At 39.4% G+C, this 26462-nt stretch overlaps 1 protein-coding gene across 2 annotated transcripts in view; it reads left to right on the top strand.

Moving 5' to 3' along the window:
* The window catches only part of LOC108696075 (protein FAM13C), a 176589-nt gene that overhangs the window by 5703 nt on the left and 144424 nt on the right, over positions 1–26462 (top strand). For both annotated transcript variants that reach the window (XM_041570199.1, XM_041570201.1), the window contains exon 5: positions 1442–1559. In XM_041570199.1, coding sequence (XP_041426133.1) covers positions 1442–1559 — 118 coding nt within the window. The remainder of the gene's footprint in view (positions 1–1441; positions 1560–26462) is intronic.

Below are 26462 nucleotides of genomic sequence, written 5' to 3'. Positions count from 1 at the left end.
GTATAGTGCCAAGTAGAGCCTTCTGTAGGCTTCCAGTCCACATAGGGTCTACCAAATAGCCAATCACAGCCTTTATTTGGCACCCCACGGGACTTTTACATGCTTGTGGTGCTCCTCAACTCTTTTTACATTTGCATGTGGCTCATGGGTAAAAAAGGTTGGGGACCCCTGCATAAGCTTCTTACCAGCTGTACAAAAATACCTCTAGGAACAACACACTTACAGTATATTCATGGTTATAAGTGGAAAAAGTATTATGCAGGAGTAGGGTAGAGGGAAGAGTAGATGTCAACACCATTATTGTTCATTGTGTGCATTAAATTTGGTTTTAGTCTATAGTGAGTCAATTAAAAATAGGCCACTGTTTTTATTTTTAGGCTAACATATATGTATATAAGAGTCCTAAGAGGAGATGACCTCAGACTTTAGTGCTTAGCACCAAACATTACTTCTGCCCAACAGAAGATGGTGGACAAAAATTGTGCCAGGTCTACTGACCCACCAGTTTCAAACAGTAGACCAGTTAACACAACCTTCTAAATTGCTGCTATGGTTATCTAGATATGGAGCCAGCGATATATTTGTAACCCCTTTATCTTCATCTAGATAGATGTTGGGGCACTTGGGTGAAGATCCATACTCACAGCCCTTATGGGAACATAATTGGACTGGACCACCTAGACTTTATCAAAGCAATGTGGGGAAACTCATGCAGTCCCAAAAATGATGTGATAGGCGTCCAGCAGTGTCAATTAAATGTGCTGCCACTATTAGGTGTAAACAATGTATTGTGGTGCCACATTTATGTCCACAATTGATCCAGAGAGAAAGGCAAAAAAAAAAAAACATTTGAAGCCTCTCCTTTTTGCCCCAGAGTTTTCCCATCCTAATAGGTATTAAATGGTGAAGAGTGCTTAGATAAAGGCTGGTTGTCCCATGCAAAATGTCGGCTAAGGGTCTTATTTATTTTCTAAGGATCTTACTAGGGTTCATATGGTGGTTCACGGTCTTTAGTTCCCCTGGTTTTTAATGTTCTGGTAGCCATTACCTGGTTGGATATTTTTAAGGCTAAGTTCTAAGACCTGCTGTCTTTCATTAACCGCTATTTATTTATCTAACTCAAAGTGATTAATATTATCACAGTATCATAGGCCACTGTTTCCCTAGAACATGTTTAGGACATATATCAGGCTTGATAAAGGGCCGAAACGTTGCCATTTTTGTCTACATGAGCTAATGAGCCAATAAAATTATAATATGGAATAATTATCAGATTGCTGCAGTTACTGGATAATGCATGTTTAGGACATGTGTCTTTCAGCATCAGGGAGTCCAAATAGAGGGGGCAGATCAGAAAATATGTTACTGGGGTGGGCACCCCTGTTTGTGAGATGTGCACCTCACTCGCTCTTCTCTTTGTCTCTCTCTATCTGAATGAAAGGGTCCCATTCAGCAAGAACGTTCATGAAGACCAGATGCTGTGCAACGCTATACTCCTGCATGTGCTCAGGAACCAGGAGAGAATAGCTGAGGGTTCATTAAATCCAGAAGTCTCCGGGGTAAGAACCAACCTGCCCACGTCACTCTCTGTATCCTGAAAAGCGAACAAGGGCAGCTGTAGTCTCAAAATATATATTATTATACTGTATATATATTACTAATTAAATATTGATAGACTGGCTACATTTTGAGCAAACTTGATACCATTTTTAGTATTCCGTTGGGCTTAATATAATGGTTTATTTTGTTTTCTGTGACCGTGTGTAACCCACATGGAAGCGTATGGGGCGGAGCCAAGGTCTAGTCAATCAGAGCTTCACACTCTTAACAGGTAAATTGCAGCCAATCAGAGAATTAGAATGCTTTCAGCTTTACTGCAGCCAATTAGATATTTAGAATGTTACAACCAATCAGAGAATTAGAATGTATTAAAGGGATACCGTCATGTTTTTTTCAAAATGCATCAGTTAACAGTGCTGCTCCAGCAGACTTCTGCATTGAAATTCAATTCTCAAAAGAGCAAACAGAATTTTTTATATTCAATTTTGAAATCTGACATGGGTCTAGACATATTATCAGTTTCCCAGCTGCCCCCAGTCACTTTAGGACGGAACTACTTTCTGGCAGTCTGTTATTTCTCCTACTAAATGTAACTGAATATGTCTCAGTGGGAGTTGGCTTTTACTATTGAGTGTTGTTCTTAGATCTACCAGGCAGCTCTTATCTTGTGTTAGGGTTAGTTCACACAAAGAGATTCGGGGAGATTTTGTCACCTGGCCACACGCGTGTGCAGGGACGGAACTAGGGGTAGGCAGAGTAGGCACGTGCCTAGGGCGTAAAGCTGGGGGGGCATACCTGCTCTGTCGCCTACCCCGTGTCCGGTCCCGTCTCTCTCAGACTGCCGAGTGTAACTTTCACGAAAATGCACCTCTGCGCATGCGCAAACACCATTTTGCGCATGCGCGCTGAAGCGTAGTTTCGCGCACACTTAGCCGGCGCCGTGCCCGTCAGGTTGCCTAGGGTGCCTGGCCGGGTTGGCCCGGCTCTGCGCGTGTGCATTAGCGCAGGCGACTTTTCATTTTAGCCTATGGGAAAACACGCTGTGGCAGTTCGGGGAGATTGTCGCTTAGAAGACGAGACAATTAGTTGCCAGGTGACAAAATCTCCCCGAATCTCCTCGTGTGAACTAACCATTAGGGAGCTGGTTAGCTTTCCATTGTTCTTTTGTTTGGCTGCTGGGGGGGGGAGGGAGGGGGTGATATCACTCCAACTTGCAGTAGAGCAGTAAAGAGTGACTGAAGTTTATCAGAGCACATGACTTGGGGCAGCTGGGAAACTGACAATATGTCTAGCCCCATGTAAGATTTCAAAATTGAATATAAAAAAATCAGTTTGCTCTCTTAAAAAATGGATTTCAGTGCAGAATTCTGCTGGAGCAGTACTATTAACAGGTTTTCCTATGACAGTATCCCTTTAAGGAATACTGCAGCCAACCAGGGCACTGGAAAATGCAGTGTTTGACAACTACCAGTCAGAAGCAACAAAATATATTTTGGGGATTAGTAATTAGTTATAAATATTATATATATATATGTATATATATATATATATATATATATATATATATATATATTTATGCGTAGGGTGGCACACCGCTTCAACCGTTGAATACCCAGGTGCACGGTAAAATCATGTATGTAGCATTCAAAAAGACCAGCAACACTGGGAGTTTTGGTGAAACAAATCAAACGTCTATATTTTTAAAGTGCATATACAGTTGGCTGTATATGCATTTTAAAAATATAGACGTTTGATTTGTTTCACCAAAACTCCCAGTGTTGCTGGTCTTTTTGAATGCTATATATATATATATATATATATATATATATATATATATAATATATATATATATATATATATATATATATATATATATATATATATATATATATATGCACATCAAATCCATACAGAATAAGATGCCCATAAGATATACAAGTGTACATGTCATGTCCTGTGGGTGCTCCTGGTGTAGCAGGAGCATCACACAAACAAAACAAAAACTAAAACAAATCCAAACCCTAAGAGACTAATAATTGTTGTGAAAATGGAGCACACATGCGTTCCTCTTTCAGTATTAATTTGCATATGCAATTTATAGTTTGGAATTGGTTCGGAATGCGGTTGAATACCAATTATTAGGATTCAGCGCATCCCTTAATCCCTAGTAGAAAAAAAAGGGGTATAACCATGTTCTTTCTGCTCATTAACCCTCATTGAGTAGGAAAGACTTGAGCTAATAGAGTAGGGGCCACAGTGGAGTTGGGTCCCTGTAACAGTAGCTTGGCTAGAGGAGTACGGAGTTCCTAGACTGTTATAAGTCCATTTTAACTGCTTCTCTACCAAAGGGTGCCAGATGGACTTCTGTATGCATGACTCTATATGGTTCCTTTTTTTTTTACAGGAAAGGAAAAAGAAACCCCACCAATAGTTATGGTTCTAAGGTTGACAGGAAAATTGTAATAGGTGATGCACCCTACTTATTTAACACAAATAAGTAGGGTGCATCACCTATTAGAATTTTCCTGTCAACCTTAGAATCATAACTATTGGTGGGGTTTCTTTTTCCTTTCCTGTAAAAAAATTTTGTTTGTTGCTCTGACTTTGTCAGACCTCAACTAATAGTTGTGAAAGATCTTTTTTGCGTTTGAATAAAGGCACCTCTTGTGGGTTATATTTCTATATGGTTCCTTACCATATATATATTGGAGCTCTGTATATATTTATATATACAGTAGAACTCCCAGTTTACGTTTTCAGCGGACCAGAAGAAAATGTAAAAATCCCCGAAATGCATTATACAAAAAAGAACAATGTAAAATTGGGGAATGTTGATAAATACACAAAAAGGCTCTTTGTTTTTAGCATTTGATTTTCGAGTTTGCTAACCTCACGCTTCCACTAGGGGGCAGCCTTGTACAACACGAAGAATAAAGGTCTGTTTTTGTGCTCTGCATGGCTACTCAGTCACATAGAAATCAGATTTAATGATTTTTCTAACAATGCATAGTAATTACTATGTCTACAAATGGGTATTTTTTTTTATACAAAAAAAAAAATATTCATTATGAATCCGGCAATTATCTGCCATCGATTTTGCGCCTTTGTTTATTACCCAGACTTAATCTGACAAACATTGGCTTAAACCCTCCGTTGATTCCATTACTTTAAACTCTCCATATGTCTCCATTTAGTTTCTAGTTCCCATAAAATAGTCTTGCTTTACTATATACACTGTCTACATTCACACACCTATAATAACACCGACAGGATTAAGATTGTTTGAGCTGTATTCAATATGTTTTAAATTGGACAGAATTTGTAAGAGTTGCAAAATGGGTTAATTACAATCAAAGGAACATAACATTAATTTACGTGAAATATACAGAAATATACTCAATTTGACTTTGATTGTAATTACTTTTACTTTAGACAAAAGCCCTGAATATCTTGTAAATTATATCCTTATAAATGGTGAATACTGATGTCATCCATTATAAACGGTGTACGGAGTAGTGATGTCATTTCTGTCACATGACTCACTGACACGTGTGTATTATAATAAATAAAGTACCCTCTTTTGTAAATTATAAGGATATTAGAAATCATCTCGGAGTTCCATGGCGTATATAAAAACACTCAGCCTTCGGCCTCATGTTTTTATATGGTCATAAAACTCATCAGTAACTTATAATATCCTTATAATTTACAAGAGGGGGTACTTTATTCACTATATATTAGTGACATGAAGTGGAGAGAGTGAGCTGATCTCCTACTGCTTGGGCATGGGCTGTTTGGAAAACAAAAATAAATAAATAAAAACGGGGAATGTCCACAGAAGATAATGATAGTGGTGGAGAGACAGGGTCAAGTCTGAGTACTTTTCTGGGTGGAGGAGATGTCCCCGGCAAAATCACAACTAGATAGGAAGGGAGGGAGATATTTGGACAGAGACAGAGATGGGTATAAAGGGAAGGAGACTAGAAGAAGGTTCCCAGGATAATATGGAGAGGGACAGGGCCACAAGACCAATGTATTGGGCACAGACAGGTTTGAATGGGGCCACAGGGTTGGGGGGTTTAGGGTAAGGATCCGTGGACATGGAGAAGAAAGGGCCACTTAGTCAAGGGAAAGAGGGCAAGTAGTATTGTAATCAGAAGTGGAAAGAAGATGATGACTCCACGTGGGAACCAAGTGGGGGTGGTTTTTCCAAATGCCAACCCCCCCCCCACATATATAAAGAATGTAGCCCACTTGAACATTTTGCTTCACCAATGGGACACGTTATTTGGGGACTGATCCCATAACAATATGGCAGCCAAGGGGAAGAAGCTCTGGGAAGACATGGCAGGGCATGTGGAAATTGTTAGCCCCTATGACCACATCACCTGCTATAAGCTGTACAGAGGCATAAAGTGATTTATACTATCACAGCAAGTTTAAGCGCAGAAGAAATAAGATCCAGGCAGTGGCCTATTCCCTCTATAAACATCAGGAGCTACTAGAACGTCCTCCGGCACAGGATAGGGGAACATATAACATGTTACACTCAATCCTCAACAACCAATCCTACCAAGACTTCTGCCTTAGGCAATGGATGGCCCATGTGGATAGTCACTTTGGTGAGCTCACTATGGGTGTCCTGCACCTACAGCAGTTTGTGAGAGTGGTGGCACCATGCATGCAAGCCTTCAAAAACTTGGTGGCGCCCTGTTGGTAACCTTGAGGCAGGTTAAGTGTGATAGGAATGTCTCTGTAGGACCTGCTGCGGGAGCTGTCCATGGCCCCTCTTCTGTGTCTCCCCCTAGTGCTGCCCAGAGGAGCCGAGGAGATTAGATCCTGCCTGCAGTTTAGGCCACGGGAAACATAGACTTTATTTATTGTGGAAATGGAATATGTTTTTGTAAAAGTGAATAACTGAGCCTTTAATATCTTATGTACTGAAAATACTCCAAACTAGAGTTCAGTAATATTCGGTAAAGAATTTAAATTGATTAATTGCTTGTATGTCTCATATTGTAATTTCTTGAATCATAGTCTCTGCAGTATTTATCATTAGAATATACAACTGCCATGAATAATCTGTTGAGTATACTATAATAAATGGTGCTTTGCGATGTCATCAGTGGCCACACTGGATTAGAAACTTGTTCAATTAAACATTAGCAAATAATCATTATGCATACTCCGTCAGCAGCACAAGATCCATCTGTATCTTTTTATCCCACCACGGGCAGGCCATCACCAACAATTTACTTTAAACGAGGCAAAATCTGAAATTAAAGGGAAGTAAAATCTAAAATAGAATAAGGCTAGAAATGCTGTATTTTGTATACTAAACATAAACATGAACTTACTGCACCACAAGCCTAATCAAACAAATGATTTATGCTTTCAAATTTGGCCACAGGGGGTCACCATCCTGTAACTTTGTTAAACATCTTTGCAAGACCAAGACTGTGCACATGCTCAGTGTGGTCTGGGCTGCTTAGGGGTCATAAATTATCAAAACAGCACAAGTCAAACAACATCTGCCAGAATCTGATACAGCAAGACTGATTAATAATCAGAATATACAGACTGCACTGGGCCCTGTGTTGTCATGTAATCTAATGTGGATTTTATCGTTTTTGTATTGTTTAATACAAACTTTCTCAAACTCTGCAGAACCAGTGGCTGCAGCAAAATAATCCTCCAAATAGAATCCCAGTTTATCTGTTTAAATCTGGCTTCATGATCTTTGTCCCTGCAGCTGGAGTTGGAAACAGTAAAGGGGATGTAAAGGCAAAAATGAAATAAAATACAAATCTCTACACAGTCGCTGATTGCTCCACAGGGAAACAAACAAAGCTGCTTGAGTTCTGCATGGCTGGGAAGTAAGGCGGGGGCTCCCCCTGCTGTTCATAAGTATGATTGTTTCCCTGCAGAGCAGTTAGGGACGTCTGACAATTCCTATCCACAGCTGTAAATGAAGGGAGAAGTTCACTGCATACAGTCAGGTTTCTTATAAATATGGTACACATTTTTTAATTAAAGTATATTGGAGATAGGTTTATTTTTCATTAAAGAAAGTAAAAATGGGATTTTATTATTTTGCCTTCATATTCTACTTAGATCAGCAGTCCACGGAGAAGACCTCTATATAAACAAACCCCTCCCTTCCCCAACTGAGCCTTTGTTAAGCTTTGAGATATGCTGCAGCTAATACAATACATTCTTGGTGGAATGCTAATTGTTTTACATTTGGAATTATTGGCACTAATAAATATCAGCAGTGCCTCTCATGATTAAAAAGTGCATATTTTAGTATTCAATATTTGCCATGACACTGGTATAAAAAAAGGCACAGAGGAATTAGTCATTGAAGGTCAAAGCTGATAAACAGTGACATATGAGGAGGTGTTGGCTAACACTGAAATAAACCTTGAAATAAAAGTGCTGCAATGTGATGATGAATAGTGTTCCCCGACGCCTATCGTAAATAAAGCTTATTCTAGTCCAGAGAGATAAGGGGGAGCAGGGCTTTGGATACTTACCTCAAGACGTCTAGTTTAAGGATATGTAAGTCTTTCAGCAGCTCCCAGATTAGTCAGCAGTGTGTGCTTAGTGCCTCGGACATTTATAGGGGTTTCTAGGAAAGATGAGCTAACAGGTGTCTTGATCCAGATTTATATAGATTAATTGAAATACAACATGTACTCTTCAAAAGCCTGCCTGGGATTGGACTGGCATTGAGCATGATGTCCAGTTCTTACCTCGATCACCATATTCATGCCTCAATATTGACCCTCAAGAGCCAATGTAGACTTAAACATGTATAGGGGATTACCTATACTAGAATAATGTGATGGTATTGCTCTGTACATGCTATGGTTAGGGGCTGTCCTTTGGAATTGTGCTGAGTACAGCGTTTACCTATACAGGTAGAGTTTTATGACACTGGCCTCTCTCTAATGGGGGAATTCTAACACAATAAAAGGACTGTAAGAAGGTATAAGGTCTTTGTCCAGACACTGTAAGGATTCATTTAAAGGTAGGAGTCTAGTGGGCAATTCACTGTAGTCTTCTTTACCTGGCCATGAAGTGGGAGAGGTTTGTGCTATAATAGGTTTGTCCTCCTGGTGCCCGGAGCCTTCTGTAGTATTACTGGCAGAGAACCTACTCAGAGATCAGACTTGTGTAAGAGCATTGGTACAGACAAGGATGAGGCAAATTGTAGTCAAGGTCAGATAAATTAGGGTTAGAGAGAGCCCAAAAAAGGGAACTAAGCTGGTAAACGGTATGGAATGTTACAAAGAAAGGCTGACCAAATTGGGGCTTCTTTGCACTGGAGAAGAGGTGCTTAAGGGGAGATATGTATAAATATATAAGGGAGCCATATAATAAACTCTCTGATGCTTGATTCACATGTAGGTTCAATAAGAAGATACAAGGGCACCCATTCTGATTAGAAGAAAGGGGATTCCATCATATTGTTTGAAAAAAGGTTTTGTTACAGTGAGAGCTGTGAAGTTGTGGAATTGTCTCCCTGAATCAGTGGTACAGGCTGATACATTAGATAGGTATAAGAAGGGGCTGGATGGTGTTTAGCAAGTGAAAAATTGACTCGATGCAAAGTTGATTGGTCTGATTGGCATCTTGGTGCCACAAAGGAATTTTTCCCACTTTGAGGAATTGGAGAGGCTTCAGATGGGCTTTTGCATTTTGCAGTTAGGGATGTTTATTTTGACAGATGGGCATGTGTCTTTTTTTCAGCCTATGTTACTATGTATGTAAGTGTCAGGGCAGGTGGTAGGAATCATAGTGAAGGACAAGCTAAAGACATATAATCAGAGAAACTAGTAGAGATGGCTTGGGCAGGATCTGACAAAACAGAAGCCAGCTTGGGTAAAGTTGGGTAAAAAGCACAAGAAACAGAATTGTAAAGAAAACTGATATCAAAGACAAAGTAAATGACTCAGGGAATCAAAAATAACTAATGATGTGCCTTGGCATCATTACCTACACCCTTAGCATCATGACATGCTGCGCAATGTTACTGTTTATGCTGGAGAAGACCCCAAATATGCACATGATGTCTGCCGCACCTGGGGGGGGGGGTTGCTGTAGGACTTAGTAACTTCTAACACTCAGGGGGTTAGTTATCAAAATCCGAATACATCTCATTTCCGCTTATTTATCAATACATTTTCCCAAAATTTCCAGTGCGGGGAAAAAACTCGAAAAAATCGTGAAAATCTTACAAAAATTTGATTTTCCGATCGTTTTTTTGCCCGAAAAGCCACAAAATCTTCTGATTATTGCACAAAACCCAGCGCAGATCAGGATATTTTTGGGACTTCTCCCACTGACTTAAATACAACTTCGGCAGGTCTGAGATGCCGGATTTTCGGATTCTCACATTTTTCCATCCTCGGGGAATAATAAAATATGCCCCCCATTTTTTTTCACAAAAAATTCAGATTTTATAGAAAAACAACTCAAATTTTTGGATTTTTTGGCATTCAAACTTTAATAACTATCCTCCTTATTGTTCCCCCACATGTACAGCTGCAAGCAGTGATTCTAATGTTGCCTTGGCTTGTCGGGAAGCATCAAACTGAATTGGCTAAATCTGAAATTAAATGGAATAGTCTGACGCTGTAGGAGAGAGAAGCAAAGAACACGTTGCTGATCCCGCTGATTATTTTCTAATAAACACAGCAGATAAGGGCGGCTCTGGGTCGGTTATGAGTAAACCACTTTATTGGATAATGATAAGTATCAGTTACGGCATAGCAACACATTGCGTAGGTTTATACAGAGTTATCCAATAATAGGCACAAAGGTTGCCCATGGTCTAGTAACTCCATTAGACCTGACTACATATTCCCTATTCTCATCATCTTCTCCACCTCTTGGAAAATTCATTTTGACCTAAGACCTTCAGTACCACCTCTATGCCGATGCCACTTTTATACCTCCTTATCCAAATGATGTTGTCACCACATTGGGGAGCAACACTAGTATGAAAAATGTTCTTGGGGTTCCAAATAAGGGCTGTGATTGGCCATTTGGTAGCCCCTATGTGGATTGTCAACCTACATTGAGGCTCTGTTTGGCAGTACACCTGGTTTTTATACAACCAAAACTTGCCTCCAAACCTGGAATTTAAAAATAATCACCTGCTTTGAGGCCACTGGGAGCAACATCCAAGGGGTTGGATAGCAACATGTTACCCATGAGCTACTGGTTAGGGATCACTGCTCTAATCTATATGAGTTCCCAAGTATTCTACAGGTCCGACCGTGGCCCCTCCATGAGCTACTGCACTTTCCTATTCAGTCTTCGGCAACACTAAAAATGGAAGGGTTTTGCTTTCAATATAATATAGTGTTAGCTTGACCTGGTAGTATCAGAAGCAGCGATTCAGTCTCTGTAGCTATAGGGCAGCCAGTCAAGCTGAGATAAGGCTATGGGATTTTTTTTTTATTCCAATATATTAAAGGTTACATGTACTGTTAATATGAATTAATTTTGTTACAACAGAACCACCTGTTAATCATTTTCCAACCAGTCTGACCAACAAGTAGTCAAGAAAGTTGTCAGGAGAAAGAAAGAGGTTGCTCTGGGTTAGGAAAAAATAGAAATCATTCTCAAATCTTCCCTAAGCAGAAGAACATCAGAGCAGCCTCTTTCTTTCTCCTGACAACTTCCTTGACTACTTGGTGGTCAGACTGGTGGGAAACTGACCAGCAGGTGGCGCTGTTGTAACAAAGTTCATTCATATTAACAGTACATTTATCCTTTAATATCATGGAATTTAAAAAAATAAAAAATGAATGTACATTGCAACAGTTTTTAGACTAGCACCCTCGTCAATTTTACATTCACTTACAATCCTTTAATGGCAAACTAGCACTATCCTAATGCCTGTGTTCTTTCACTGCCTCCCCTTTGTAGTCCCCAAACTTCCCTACAACCTCAGGCAATGAACATTCCAGCTATTTGAACTACAACTCCCATTATTAGCCAACTTATGATTTTATTTAGATGTAACCCAACATGTTACACTGCCTAATGTCTAATTAATCCTAAATCCCAAAGCTTCAGGCAACTGGAATGGAACAAACACATTTAATTATATCCTGAATGTTCTTTCTTTCTCTTACGGGATCTCAGTAGTCCTATTACAATAATCTATAGCAATGGAGTCTACACCCAGCCCAGTGAAGCTAAATAAAACGTTGCTGCCGTTTGGCAGGCATTATCCTCATATAATAAGATTACCGCTGATTATGGAGGTAAATTACAATTTGTCAGGGAGATAAAATGCGTATCCCCTGTTTGAAAACGAGCGATTTATTTACGTGACTCACGAAGCTTCAGGCACTTGTCACTAAATGATTAATAAGGAACAAAGTTACTGAACAATGACACTAACAGCTTGAAATGAAAAGTAAATGTATCTCCTTTGGGCTTCCATTGTGAAAGCATTGAAACATGCGGGGTGAGACTTCTCTGGGTATGGGCAATGTAATAACAGCTACTCGCTGTGCCCCTAGTAATGCAGGCATGTTCCACTCAAATGACTAATAGGGACAACATTCAATTGGATAAAATTAGGGTCAAAAGCTTAGCTGCTGCCAGGGGGAACACACTCAGGGGCCCAAATGAAATTGGGGTGAAAATTCCTGAATTGCAATCAACCAAAAGTGAGGAGCTTACCTGGGAATGATTAGGTTTAAGTGGGTTGACGACATATCTGGGCAAAATTGGGCAAGGCCTGGGCAGCTGTGACTCAGTTGTTCTTTTCATTTTTTTTAAAGGGTTTCTACAGTGGCATAGCAAGCTGGCACCGGGCAAAAAAATCTTTAGAGGGGCCCGGCGAATGATCACACTTACCCGCTCCCTGCTGGTGGTGTCCTCCAATCCCTGCCCAGTGTTAAAGGGGAACTATTGTGAAAATGAAAATTTAATATCAGCTTTCTCATACTGAAATAAGAAACTTTCTAACTACAATCAATTAAAACAAGCTGCATTGTTTCTGAAATAATCAAGTTTATCTTCACTATTCCTCTCTCAGCATCTGTTTCTCTTCATTCTCTTCATGCAGCAGTTGGGTGTCAGATATTCATTGACAGTTAGATCCAATATATCTTATAGGGGGCTTCCTTTCCTAGCAGATGTATTAGAGCTCACTCAAATAACTGATTCCAGTACAAACAAAATCTAACAAAATCACTGCCTTTTGCACAAATTCTACATGTAGAGAGACATGATGTCTGGTGATTTTAATAGAGTGAGTTCTAATACACCTTCTAGGCCAGTGATCCCCAACCCGTAGCTCGTGAGTAACATGTTGCTCACCAACCCCTTGGATGTTGCTCCCAGTGGCCTCAAAGCAGCTGCTTATTTTTGAATTCCAGGCTTGGAGGCAAGTTTTGGTGCATAAAAAACAGTGGCACTGCCAACCAGAGCCTCAATGTAGGTTGACAATCCACATAAGGGCTACCAAATGGCCAATAATAGCACTTACTTGGCACCCCAAGAACATTTTTCATACTTTTTCCCCAACTCCTTTTAGTTCTGAATGTTGCTCACGGGTTCAAAAGGTTGGGGATCCCTGTTCTAGGCAAAAGGAGCCTCCCTATAAGATATATTGGATCATTCATCTGACACCCAACTCCCGAATGAAGAGAGAATAAAGAGAAACAGATGCTGAGAGAGGAATAGTAAAGATGAACTTGGTTATTTCAGAAAGGGTACAGAATTTTTAATTGATTGTATTTAGAAAGTTTCATATTTCAGTATGCTGAAGCTAATATTAAAGTTTCATTTTCGCAATAGCTCCCCTTTAAGAAAGTGGCTGGGGAGCCAATGGATTCCTATTCCACTTAGACGGTAGGGCCCCCCACCCAAGAGTCTCAGTTAGGCAAGGGACTAACAACTAAGTAGAATGAAGCTCCTCTGTACCCAAGTCATGGCACCAGCTCACCAGCATGTCTTAGCCCTTAAGATCAAGTTGTGAGTAGTCTGTATTATGTTGACCTTATATTTGTTAGGATTTTTAAGGATATTCTAATTCAATAATATAGGGAATAATGTACCCCCTGTTGTAAATGATAGGCATATTAGAAGTCAAGGAGTCCCGTGACCATAGAAAAGCAGGAGGCCGGTACTTCCATTGTGACTTCTAAAATCCTCACCGGGTACAATATTCTTTATAATACCCAAGTTTCAGTGAGTCATGTGACACAAATTACATTACTAAGCCCCAGTTATGACTGATGACATCACTAAGCACCGTTTATAAGGATGTAATTATATAGGATACCTGTACTGCATATCTGTTATATACACGATTCCCTTAGCTGGAACTATGAACATGAAATAAGAAGGAATCATCTGTGTTGCGATAACAAACTTCCTCAATTTATTCTTCAATAAATTTTATTTTCTGCCCAGTTCTTACCTGGTTATTATTTGCGAGCAAATACCTGTTGCCACAGCAACCAGTGGTGTCTTATTGAGTTTTTAATTTCTCTTGCTATTTTGATATTCTGTAGGGGTAAATTTTCATGAACTTGCTGCTAATTAATAAACCTTATTTAGCAGATTTTACCAAATATAGCAGGTTTTTAAAAGGAATGAAAGGGAATGAAAGGGAAGGGAGTGTGACTGTGGGATAGCAGGTATAGTAGGGAGAGATGGTGTCTATAGTAACAGTGGGATAATAGTCTCTGGGAAGGGTGTGTGACTGTGGGATAGCAGGTATAGTAGGGAGAGATGGTGCCTATAGTAACAGTGGGATAATAGTCTCTGGGAAGGGAGTGTGACTGTGGGATAGCAGGTATAGTAGGGAGAGATGGTGTCTATAGTAACAGTGGATAATAGTCTCTGGGAAGGGAGTGTGACTGTGGGATAGCAGGTATAGTAGGGAGAGATGGTGCCTATAGTAACAGTGGATAATAGTCTCTGGGAAGGGAGTGTGACTGTGGGATAGCAGGTATAGTAGGGAGAGATGGTGCCTATAGTAACAGTGGATAATAGTCTCTGGGAAGGGAGTGTAATGTGGGATAGCAGGTATAGTAGGGAGAGATGGTGCCTATAGTAACAGTGGATAATAGTCTCTGGGAAGGGAGTGTGACTGTGGGATAGCAGGTATAGTAGGGAGAGATGGTGCCTATAGTAACAGTGGATAATAGTCTCTGGGAAGGGAGTGTGACTGTGGGATAGCAGGTATAGTAGGGAGAGATGGTGCCTATAGTAACAGTGGGATAATAGTCTCTGGGAAGGGAGTGTGACTGTGGGATAGCAGGTATAGTAGGGAGAGATGGTGCCTATAGTAACAGTGGGATAATAGTCTCTGGGAAGGGAGTGTGACTGTGGAATAGCAGGTATGGTAGGGAGAGATGGTGTCTATAGTATCACCCTGCTGGCCACAGGTTACTAGACCTTGGAATATTTTCCCCATTTCTCCTATAATAGTAAATACCACTCAATCCATTTCATTTACTGTCAGAATTTTCACTAATTGCAGCGTTAGTTCCACTGAGCATTTTGTTTTCTTCAGAAAATTATTTAATATCAGTCATTATCTGAATTATCATCTCTGCTCTCTAATTACTGTCGATTTGTTCTGTTGTGACTTTAAACTCATTCCTCGTTGCCGTGCTTATTCATTAACATCGCAGGAGACTGCTTCATCTCCAGCCCCAATTGTTTAATAGAAAGCAGCCACTAAATCTCGGTAAACGGTGTCATTTGTGAATGTATTTGGTGATTAGTGAAAAGCGGCTTTTTATGGTTGTTCCAGTTCTCATTATATTTATGTGATATTGTGCACATGATGCTGGTTTGTGTAGAATTTTCAGATTGTGGCCACATTCTACAAGTTGTGTTGCCTTGGCCTTAGTCCACACGTCATATCAGCTTATTATTTGGGGAATATAAATTTATTGGAATTGATAGGGGAGGGGGGTAACCACGGTCACAAACAATGGAGCCTTATGTAAGGCTGAAATTAGAAGTAGCGTCTGTAGCATCATCAGAAAAAGTAGGAAAGAAGGATGAGATTGAAATGGGATCAAAGTCCAAACTCCGATCAAATCTGCTCAGGTTATTTACGCTTATTTATTATTACATTTCACGAAAATTAGCTTCGCGGGAAAAAATCAGATCTCCACGATTTTTCTGGAATTTTCACCCGAAAACTTCGGGGTATTGCAGGAAACTCAGCGCACATCAGAAAATCATTGGAACTTCTCCCATTGACTTATGCAACCTCGAAAGGTCTGAGATGGCAGATTTTCAGATTTCAGACTTTTCCATCCTCAGGGCTTAATAAATTCCGAAAAATTTAGATTTTTGCATTTGGAGTTTGGTAAATAACCCCCTAAGTGTCTCATTTTAACAAAACGTATTTTCTCTAAAATCACGAATGTCATGAAATTTATTAAAAGGTTCAAATTTAAAAAGCACGAATGAAAAAAAGCACTGAACGATCGGATATAAAGTACGAATACTTCTAAAACCTCTAAAAATTTGAGTTTTTCAGACAATTCCCAGCAAATTTTTTTTTATAAACCTCTAAAAGCCTAAATTGATAAAAAAAACAGTCCGATAAGATCAGTGCAGCTCCCGTTAACTTCTATAGGATCTCGACAACTTTTACCTGGTGAATCGTTGTATTAGAGTTTTATGTGGTTTTTACACTTAGGGGCACATTTACTTAGCTCGAGTGAAGTATTTTTTTGGCTACTTCGACCATCGAATTGGCTACTTCGACCTTCGACTTCGAATCGAACGATTCGAACTAAAAATCGCTCGATTATTCGACCATTCGATAGTCGAAGTACTGTCTCTTTAAAAAAACTTCGACCACCTACTTCGCCACCTAAAACCTACCGAACATCAATGTTAGCCTATGGGGAAGGTCCCCATAGGCTTTCTTACAAATTTCTAGTCGTAGAAAAATCGTTCGATCGATGGATTAAAATCCTTCTAATCGTTCGGTTCGAAGGATTTAATCATTCGATCAAATGATTTTTCGTTCGATTGAACGAATTGCGGTAAATCCTTCGACTTTGATATTCGAAGTCGAAGGATTTAACTTCGACAGTCGAATATCGAGGGTTAATTAACCCTTGATATTCGACCCTATGTAAATGCGCCGCAAGAAGGTTATTTATTAAACCTTCATTTTTTTGGTGGGGCTTTTTGGGGCAAAAGCTCAAATTTTTCATGGAAAAAAACCACTTTCTAGAAATATATTATACCCCGATGTTTCAAAAAGCCCAAATCCGAAAATCAACTGTCCCAGGCATGTTTAGGTCCTGTATAAGTCAAGGGGAGATGTCCCTATACAAGTTTGAAGATATTGTTGTCTGTACTGGGTTTAGCCCAATAATCCGATAAATTCTGAGTATTCCGGCAAATACATAAAAAAATTGATCGATTGGGGAGAAAAGCCCGAAAAATCATACGATTCAGGGTTTCACCTGATTTTATTGAGTTTTTTACCGATCGGATTCATTTTAGTTATTTTGTTAATAAATAACAATCAGTGATGGGAGATTGGTCAAGCTTTTTTATTGAAACAATGAGAAAAATTTTAGTAAATAACCCCATTATTAAATCTTGAATTTTTAGAGCTTTTAAGAAAAAGAGAAAAAAAAAAAAACATTTTCAGAGATTTCAGAAATTGAAAAATAGAAATTCCATTGTTAGTAAATGGGCCCCTTAGTCTGCTAAAAAATGATTTAAACATTAAATAAACCCAACAGGATCAAGTACAAGGTACTGTTATATTATTACAGAGAAAAAGGAAATCATTTCTAATAATAAGAACTATTTGTTTGAAATGGAGTTTATGGGAGACAGCCTTCCTGTATTTTGAACTTTCTGGATAATGGGTCCCATACCTGTACTTAATAAGTAACAAGCATAATAATAAATAAATATACATATACAGAGATTATGTGTTATGTGCTAAAAGACTCAGTAGGAAGGAGGTCCCTGTTCCACAGAGCTTGCAATCTAAGTGGGTGACTTTCTTAAACTTTTTTAAAATAGGCAAAAGCCAGTTCCAAGGCCAATTTGATGCCAGAAAGAAAAGAACGGAGCTTATCCGTATTGAACACTGGGAAACCAACGTCATTTTAGGGAAAATAGAATTTCCAAGTAGGCAAAATTATATTGTATTTCATATATTCCGACACAATACTGACAGACTGATTAAACCATTAAAGTCCCTCTGATTTTATAAAGAAGGATTTGGGGAAAGCAGAATTTTTTTTTTTAAACTTCGTGTAACATTTCCAGTCTTAAGACTCTGGGTTACCATGGAAACTGACACAGCTTCCAATTGTGATTCTTCTGAGAATTAATTGCTTTTCTGGGTTTCATAAAAGTCGCTGTCTGTTAGTTTCAGCCCTACGGGAACGAGCGTCGCGGAATAACGAATTAGCCGGCAAAATACTTGCTTTTTTTTATCTGGAATTACGCGTGGAAATCTTTCCTTATTTGCTTGTTCATAGTGGACCTTTCCATCCCATAATGAGCCCGGCCGCTGTATTATGTATGGAAATGTCAAAGGGCAGATGACAGAATACGTCACTGGAATCTTTGGCTGGATTAAAATGTTAAAAGGATTTTCCAACCAAAAACATATTTTTTTTTTTTGCAGGAATGTGATTTTAAGAAACTGTACAATATTTTCATGAGCGTAAACTGGAGTCTGAGAGGGGTGCAGTAGTCTAGGTTGGATAGGATATAGGCATGAAAATCCGTTATCCAAAAAGCTCCAAATTACAGAAAGGCTGTCTCCCATATATTTTATCCAAATAATAGAAATTTTTAAAAATGATTTCCTTTTTCTATGTAATAATAAAACAGTAACTTGTACTTGATCCCAACTAAGATATAATTAATCCTTATTGGAGGCAAAACCAGCCTATTGGGTTTATTTAATGTTTACATGATTTTCTAGTAATTAAGGTACGAAGATCCAAATTACAGAAAGATCCTTTGTTTGAACCCCAGTCCCCGGGAAGTCTAGATACCAGGTCCCATAACTGTACTTTCTAATACACTATAGAAAAGGAAAGAAGAAAGTCAAGATAAAAGGAACAGTAAACAAAAAAATGAATTTGTATAAAATGAATGATAATATAATACTGTATAGCGTTGCTGCCCCCATGGCTACACAGCAGCTTGTTTATATAAACTATAGTAGTACTTATCTGTTATCTACTGTGTATCCTGTGCTTGAATGGCTGCCCCCATGGCTACACAGCAGCTTGTTTATATAAACTATAGTAGTACTTATCTGTTATCTACTGTGTATCCTGTGCTTGAATGGCTGCCCCCATGGCTACACAGCAGCTTGTTTATATAAACTATAGTAGTACTTATCTGTTATCTACTGTGTATCCTGTGCTTGAATGGCTGCCCCCATAGCTACACAGTAGCTTGTTTATATAAACTATAGTAGTACTTATCTATTATCTACTGTGTATCCTGTGCTTGAATGACTGCCCCCATGGCTACACAGCAGCTTGTTTATATAAACTATAGTAGTACTTATCTGTTATCTACTGTGTATCCTGTGCTTGAATGGCTGCCCCCATGGCTACACAGCAACTTGTTTATATAAACTATAGTAGTACATATCTGTTATCTACTGTGTATCCTGTACTTTTGATGTGCGCTGGGTTTCGTGAAATACCCCACGGTTTTTGGGCAAAAAGAAAAGAAATCCCGAATCCCGATTTTCGGGAAAATCGTATAATAACTATACCGAAAAAACCCGTGTGGATTAGATCAGAGTTTGTGGCTGGAAATGTTGAGATAAATTTGGACTTTGATAAATAACCCCCTAAAAGTTAATTTAAAGGTAAACAACCCATTTAATTTAGTAGATATTGTTTAGGTACGGGGCTATGTACAATGTGGTTGTGCTGCTCATGACAGGGCTCCTGTGTAATACAGACACTTTCCCTCTATAACTGGATTATAAATTGCTCACAGCCAGCCAGGCCTGCAAACAGCAAACACTTTTTGTTTCAATATGACATATATCTCTATCTTTGGTTAATGGCCCTGCTTTGCTCACAATTCTGCTAGAGAAAAGGAACATTGGCATGGATAATAAGGAATAGCATTTATCCTCCAGAAATTGCCAGGCTCGCAGAACAGTCACTCACTGTCATCTGCTGGGAAAGAAAAGAGCAGTCACCTCCAACTGCTGGAGAATCAGTGAGCTCTCATGAAGCATCAAGTGCCGGAGTTGTAGAAAATAATGGCCTATTATCATATGTCAGGGACAGTAAACCTAGTTTACTCTATGTATCTATTATACAGCGAAAAATAACCCATTGTTAACAGTAAGAGCGGCTGAAAGCTCCTGTTTGAGAAGAATTACTTACTAACTGCCACCAGCATGGTCTGATCACACATGATCTGCAAAGACTAACTGCCTAACTGTCAGTTAATCCAGAGGAAGGCGAAAAACTCCAGAAAGGGAAAAAATCCCTTCCTGATTTCAAGATGCAATGTCATACCTCCCAACATTTTGGAAGTAAAAAGAGGGCCAAAAAATTTTTTCCCGCACGTAGCGCAGCAATTTTTGTGACCACACCCCTTTCTGTGGCCACACGCCCTAATTACCATGTTCGTTTTACAAAATTTGGCAGGTTATGAAAGTTTGAAAATATTTCTCCTTATCTAAACTGTGTTTTTGTGTCTCAAAATTGTTACAAAGTATCTTATTTGCACCTGTTAGCTGTTCTGGGCTCTCTGCTAAAAGCCAATTAAGTAAGAATCTTTTTCTGGCTGTTCAGTGCAGAGAAAAGAGGGACTTTCCAATACAAATGAGGGACTGCGGGTTGTGCTGTCAAAAGAGGGACTGTCCTCCGAAAAAGGGACAGTTGGGAGGTATGCAATGGGACCAGTCCCTGGATGAACTTGTACTATGAGCTATCTCCCATATCCCTGTATTCCCTCACTTGCTAAACACCATCCAACCCCTTCTTATACCTATCTAATGTATCAGTCTGTACCACTGATTCAGGGAGACAATTCCACATCTTCACAGCTCTCACTGTAACAAACCCCTTCCCAATATTTAGCTGGAACCTCTTTTCTTCTAATCGGAATGGGTGACCTTGTGTCTGCCGGAAGGATCTGCTGGTAAATAAAACATTAGAGAGATTATTATGTTTTATGCATAGTTATATTTCCCCTTTAAGAGGTTGTTCACCTTTCAATTAATCAAATTAATTTTTAGAATGATGTAGAGAGTGATATTCTGAGAACATTTGCAGTTGGTTTTTATTTTTTCTTATTTGTGGTTATTGAGTTATGTAGCTTTTTATTTGGCTATTTCAGCAATCTGGATGCTAGGGTCCACATCACCCTAGCAACCATGCATTGATTTGAATAAGAGACTGGAATATGAATAGGAGAGGCCTGAATAGAAAGATGAGTAATAAAAAGTAGCAATAACAATACATTTGTAGCCTTACAGAGCATTTGTTTTTAGGTGGGGTCAGTCTCACATTTGAGAGCTGGACAGAGTCAGAAGAAGAAGACAAGTAATTCAAAAACTATCAGAAAAAATGAAAACCAATTGAAAATTTGCTTAGAATTAGCCATTTAACAACATGCTAAAAGTTAACTTAAAGGTGAACCGCCTCTTTAAGCACCGCTTTTCCAGCATAAACAACCCCATCTTTTACAGTTATTCTTCATAACTGATTCTCTCCATTGTCTTGACCAGTTTAGTTGCCCTTCTCTGTACTCTCTATAATTCAATAATGTCCCATTTAAGCGCTGGAGACCAAAACTGTTCGGCACATTCTAGACGGGGCCTTACCAGACTTTGTAAAGTGCAACAATGACCCCCTCCTATGCCCCAATTTATACAGCTCAAATCCTTGTTTGCCCTTGCATTGCTTTCTACAGCCAATGTTTCCACCATCACCTCTCCCTTTATATTGATGTTTAAATTCTGCTCAACAAAAAGATATACCCACAGTCGGATTAGGTCAGGGGGGACACCTCTTGTGGACCCCACTCCCCTTCTGAAATCATGTTTGCTGCCCCCTAACCTCCCATCAACCCCGAAAAAAGGAATCAAAGTACATGCGGGGGGGGTGCGAGGGCCGTTGTGGTTTGGCTGGGGGGCTGGTTGGCTTGTGGCTGGAGGGGGCTTGCAGCTACAGTTGCCACCTGGCCGGTATTTTACCAGCCGGGCGGCAAAATTTATGGTTGATCCCTATGTTATTAATAGGGAAAAAATATAAATATATAGGAATGCCGGTATTTTTTTCCAAAAAAGATGGCAACCCTACTTGCAGCTGGGGCGGCGGGTATGGGGATCCTCAAAGTGGTAGCCCCAATTGGCCCCAGATCCCCCATTCTGAAGCTGCACATACCCCTCCAACTTTTCTATTTCCTCTCCAGTCTCCTATATTTACTGGCCAGTCATTTTTTTGGACGCACGTTCCGAAAGCCCATTGACTTTAACGCCATCGTCAGCTTGGACGCGGGCGCCAATTTCCGATTTTCACACTTTTTGTGAAAATGTCAGATTTTCATGATTTTTTCGTGAAAATGTCCAAATTTCACGATTTTTTATGAAACTTTCCAATTTGCCGATTTTTCCGTGAATTTTTCGAGAAATTCTCCCATCACTACTGGCCAGTCACGTGACCCATTCAGCCAGGTTTCAGCAGGTTTCAGAGCTGGTCACTACCACTTTACCCTGGTTTCTGCCCAGATCGGAGCTTGGCACCAAGTCATCGTAACATAAAAATGTTTCTAAGAGAATAAAATCTTGCAATTGATCGAATCACATTCTCAGGCTAAATTTTAAAGACGGTTTCTGATTTAATTAGCGCGGCAGACGAGGTTTCCATACGGAAACATCCATTTCATTTGCACATCTTATTTCAATGGAATGAACCCTAAATATCAAATGGATGCTGCCAGGACAATTATATTCCTATTAGGCACAAAGACGCCTGGAATAACAATATCACTGGGAATGGAGGAAAACATTGACTAGGATTCCCTGGGCACAGTTTGTTTATTATTTCTCATTGATGGTCATGGGAGGCAGGAGATAAAGCTCAATGGCTGATGCCGCTAAGCTTTGGAGGGTCTCCGTATTGTGATTTTATTATTATAATTATATATATATATAGATATTAACCATTCAAATCATTCCCCAATTCTGATTTTCCCATTAAATTATGATTTCATTTTAGAAGCATAGTTGCCAACTGGCCTTGAAGGGGTTGTTCAAATTGAAATTAACTTTCGGTATGATGTAGAGAGATATTTTAGGAAAATTTGCAATTCGTTTTCTTTTTTATTATTTGTTGTTTTTGAATTATTAAGCTTTTTATTTGGCAGATCTCCGGTTTGCAATTTTAAGAATCTGGTTGCTATGGTCCACATTCCCCTAGCAACCATGCATTGATCTGAATAAGAGCCTGGAATATGAATAGGAGAGGCCTGAATAGAAAGATGAGTAATACAAAGAAGCAATAAAAGTAAATGTGTAGCCTTACAGAGCATTTGTTTTTTGTTTTTTTTAGATGGGGTCAGTGACCCCATTTGAAAGCTGGAAAGAGTCCACTTGAGAACCAATTTGGCGGCTACAGGTATGGGATCCATTATCCGGAAACCTGTTTTCCAGAAAGCTCCGAAATTAAGGAAAGGTCGTCTCCCATAGACTCCATTTTATCCAAGCAATCCAAATTTTTAAAAAGGATTTGCTTTTTCTTTGTAATAATAAAACAGTAACTTGTACTTGATCCCAACCAAGATACAGGTAAGGGATTACTTATCCAGAAACCCATTATCCAGAAATCTCCGAATTATGGAATGGCAGTCTCCCATAGACTCCATTTTATCTAAATACTCCAATTCTTTTCCCTTTTACTCTGTAATAATAAAACAGTCGCTTGTACTTGATCCCAACTAAGATATAATTAATCCTTATTGGAGGCAGAACCAGCCTATTGGGTTTATTTAATGTTTACATGATTTTCTAGTAGACTTAAAGTCCAAATTACGGAAAGATCCCTTATCCGGAAAACCCCAGGTCCCGAGCATTCGGTTCCGTGGGGAAACAACATCAGTTTTTGGTGGGGGGTGTGTCTGGGTTGATGGGGCCCACAAGGTTTTTTCCCAGAGTCCCACTGGTCCAGTCCAACGCTGGTGATCAGACATCACTTTCACTTATTTTGGGCTCATACAGAAATACAATATATTTGCTGCAACTGATACGATTCCTATTTATTCTGAAATCCTTTGAATTTTTGATGAGCTTATCGAGACCCAATTTGGCGGCTAAGTTTACATCGTACACCGTGCAGTTACATTAACCTCGCTACTGTTTCCATGGAAACGCAACTATTACAGTTAGACCCGCAATCTTAACCCTGAACTGAGTTTCTATGGAAACCACACAAACAAAAGCCAATGTAAACAAAAGCTCCCTTCATACAGCGTCCTTCCACTTGGGCAACACGCAAACATGTTATTATATAGAAATAGCGTGTCATTCTGCAGCTGCCTTGTTTTGTTTATACAGGGGTCACTCCGGGCAGGAACAATGGAACCGTTATCTGATTCATTCTGTACAAGGCGTATAAAGAAAGGGAACATCGAGTTATGTAAGAGGAGATATTTTTTAAAAAAGTTAACTGTATCTGTGTAAAACTGACTAGGATTCTTCACAAATATTACATTTTAAAACTGATAATGTGCTCCGCCCACAATGCTCTTTGGAGCAACGCAAAAAAAAAAGACTAGTTTGCCTCTTTTTATATAGACAAAGAAAATAAAGATATAGGAACTGTTATCCACAATATTTTCCGGAATATGGATCTTTCTGCAATTTGAATCTTCATATATTCAGTCATCATCATCATCATTTATTTATATAGCGCTGTCAAGATACGCTACTAAAAAATCATATAAACATTAAATAAACCCAATAGGCTGGTTTTGCTTCCAATAAAGATTCATTATATCTTAGTTGGGATCAAGTACAAGCTACTGTTTTATTATTATTACACAGAAAAAGGAAATCATTTTTAAAAAATTGGCTTATTTTAATAAAATGCCCCCATATGTAGCATAAGGCACTAAGTTTACCCAGAAGCAGTAACCCACAGAAACCAATGAGATGTTTATTTTAAACAGGTGACCAGTAAAAGCTTCCCACTGCTATAGGTTACTGCTCCTGGGCAGATTTAATGCCTTTTATTACATAACCCCCTTTAGAGTCTTTAGAGTCTATTGGAGATGGCCTTTCCGTAATTCAAAGCTTTCTGGATAATGGGTTTCCAGATAACTGATCCAATACCTGTATTTAGTTTAAGTAATCCAAATTTTTAAAAATGATTTCCTTTTTCTCTGTAATAATAAAACAGTAGCTTGTACAGTAGCTTGTTATCCGGAAACCCGTTATCCAGAAAGTTCCGAATTACGGAAAGGCCGTCTCCCATAGACTCCATTTTATCCAAATAATCCAAATTTTAAAAAATGATTTCCTTTTTCTGTGTAATAATAAAACAGTAGCTTGTACTTGATCCCAACTAAGATATAATTAATCCTTATTGGAAGCAAAACCAGCCTATTGGGTGTATTTAATGTTTACATAATTTTCTAGTGGACTTAGGGCTCTTACACACGGGCGTTCCGACCTGCGCTCCCCTGCATTCCGTTTTTTGGCGTTCAGCCGCAGGGGAGCGCAGGAATAGACGCAAGTCATTATTTGAAATGGGGCTGTACTCACTCAGGCGCGTGTAGGCGCCGAACGCAGGTTCAGACGCAACATGCTGCATTTTTCCTGCGTTCGGCGCCTACACGCGCCTGAGTGAGTACAGCCCCATTTCAAATAATGACTTGCGTCTATTCCTGCGCTCCCCTGCGGCTGAACGCCAAAAAACGGAACGCAGGGGAGCGCAGGTCGGAACGCCCGTGTGTAAGAGCCCTTAAGGTGGGAAGATCCAAATTACAGAAGGACCCGTTATCCAGAAAGCCCCAGGTCACAAGCATTCTGGATAATAGGTCCCATACCTGTACTTGATCCCAACTAAGATATAATTAATCCTTATTTGAGGCAAAACCAGCCTATTGGCTTTATTTAATGTTTAAATGATTTTCTAGTAAACTTAAGGTATGAAGATCCAAATTACGGAAATATCCATTATCCGGAAAAACCCAGGTCCCGAGTGTTCTGGATAACAGGTCCCATACCTGTACCTTATAATGATGTGCGGGCCGGGTTTACCCACGGGTTGGGCAGGTTTGTGCCGACCTCGCACTCTTTTTCGCGGGTGGCGTGCAAATGTCAGCTTCCGACTTCTGGGTTCTTCTTTTATAGACGCTGCGCCTGCTCGTCCCGCCCCCTTTTGTGACGTCATCGGTGGGTTGGCGTGGGTCTATAAAAGGAACCCCGGACCCCGAATGCTGAGGGAGGGTGGGTTAGCAAAACAAAACGAAAACCTAGAATAAAATGGCTCAAGAGAAATAAAGGAACCATAGGGATAAGAAAGGAATAGGGAGTGATGGTTTAAAAGCAAAAGAGAGATTCAAGGTAAATGCAGAAGGTGAGGGAAAACCCAAATATTTGGTGAAAATAGAAAAGGCAAAAAATGAGACAAATACAAAGAAAACAAGATAAATAGATTTTTGGATGTTGCAATCCACTAATGAATGTTGTACCAGATTCACAGAAGGATCCGTTAGTCGCACCAGCTGAAAACTGTTAGAATGACAAGTCAGTGAAATTCCTGCACTAAAAAATCTGTTGCAGTTGGTCTCAGTGATCTGCAATGTTCAACTAACAAACAGCCTGAAAAATGTTTAGTTGATGGGAATCCACTAACAAAACAACT

Source organism: Xenopus laevis, chromosome 7L, assembly GCF_017654675.1.
Source record: "Xenopus laevis strain J_2021 chromosome 7L, Xenopus_laevis_v10.1, whole genome shotgun sequence".
Classification (NCBI taxonomy): Eukaryota; Metazoa; Chordata; class Amphibia; order Anura; family Pipidae; genus Xenopus; species Xenopus laevis.
The sequence above is the reverse complement of the archived record's forward strand: the minus strand, read 5'-3'. Positions and strand labels throughout refer to the sequence as shown.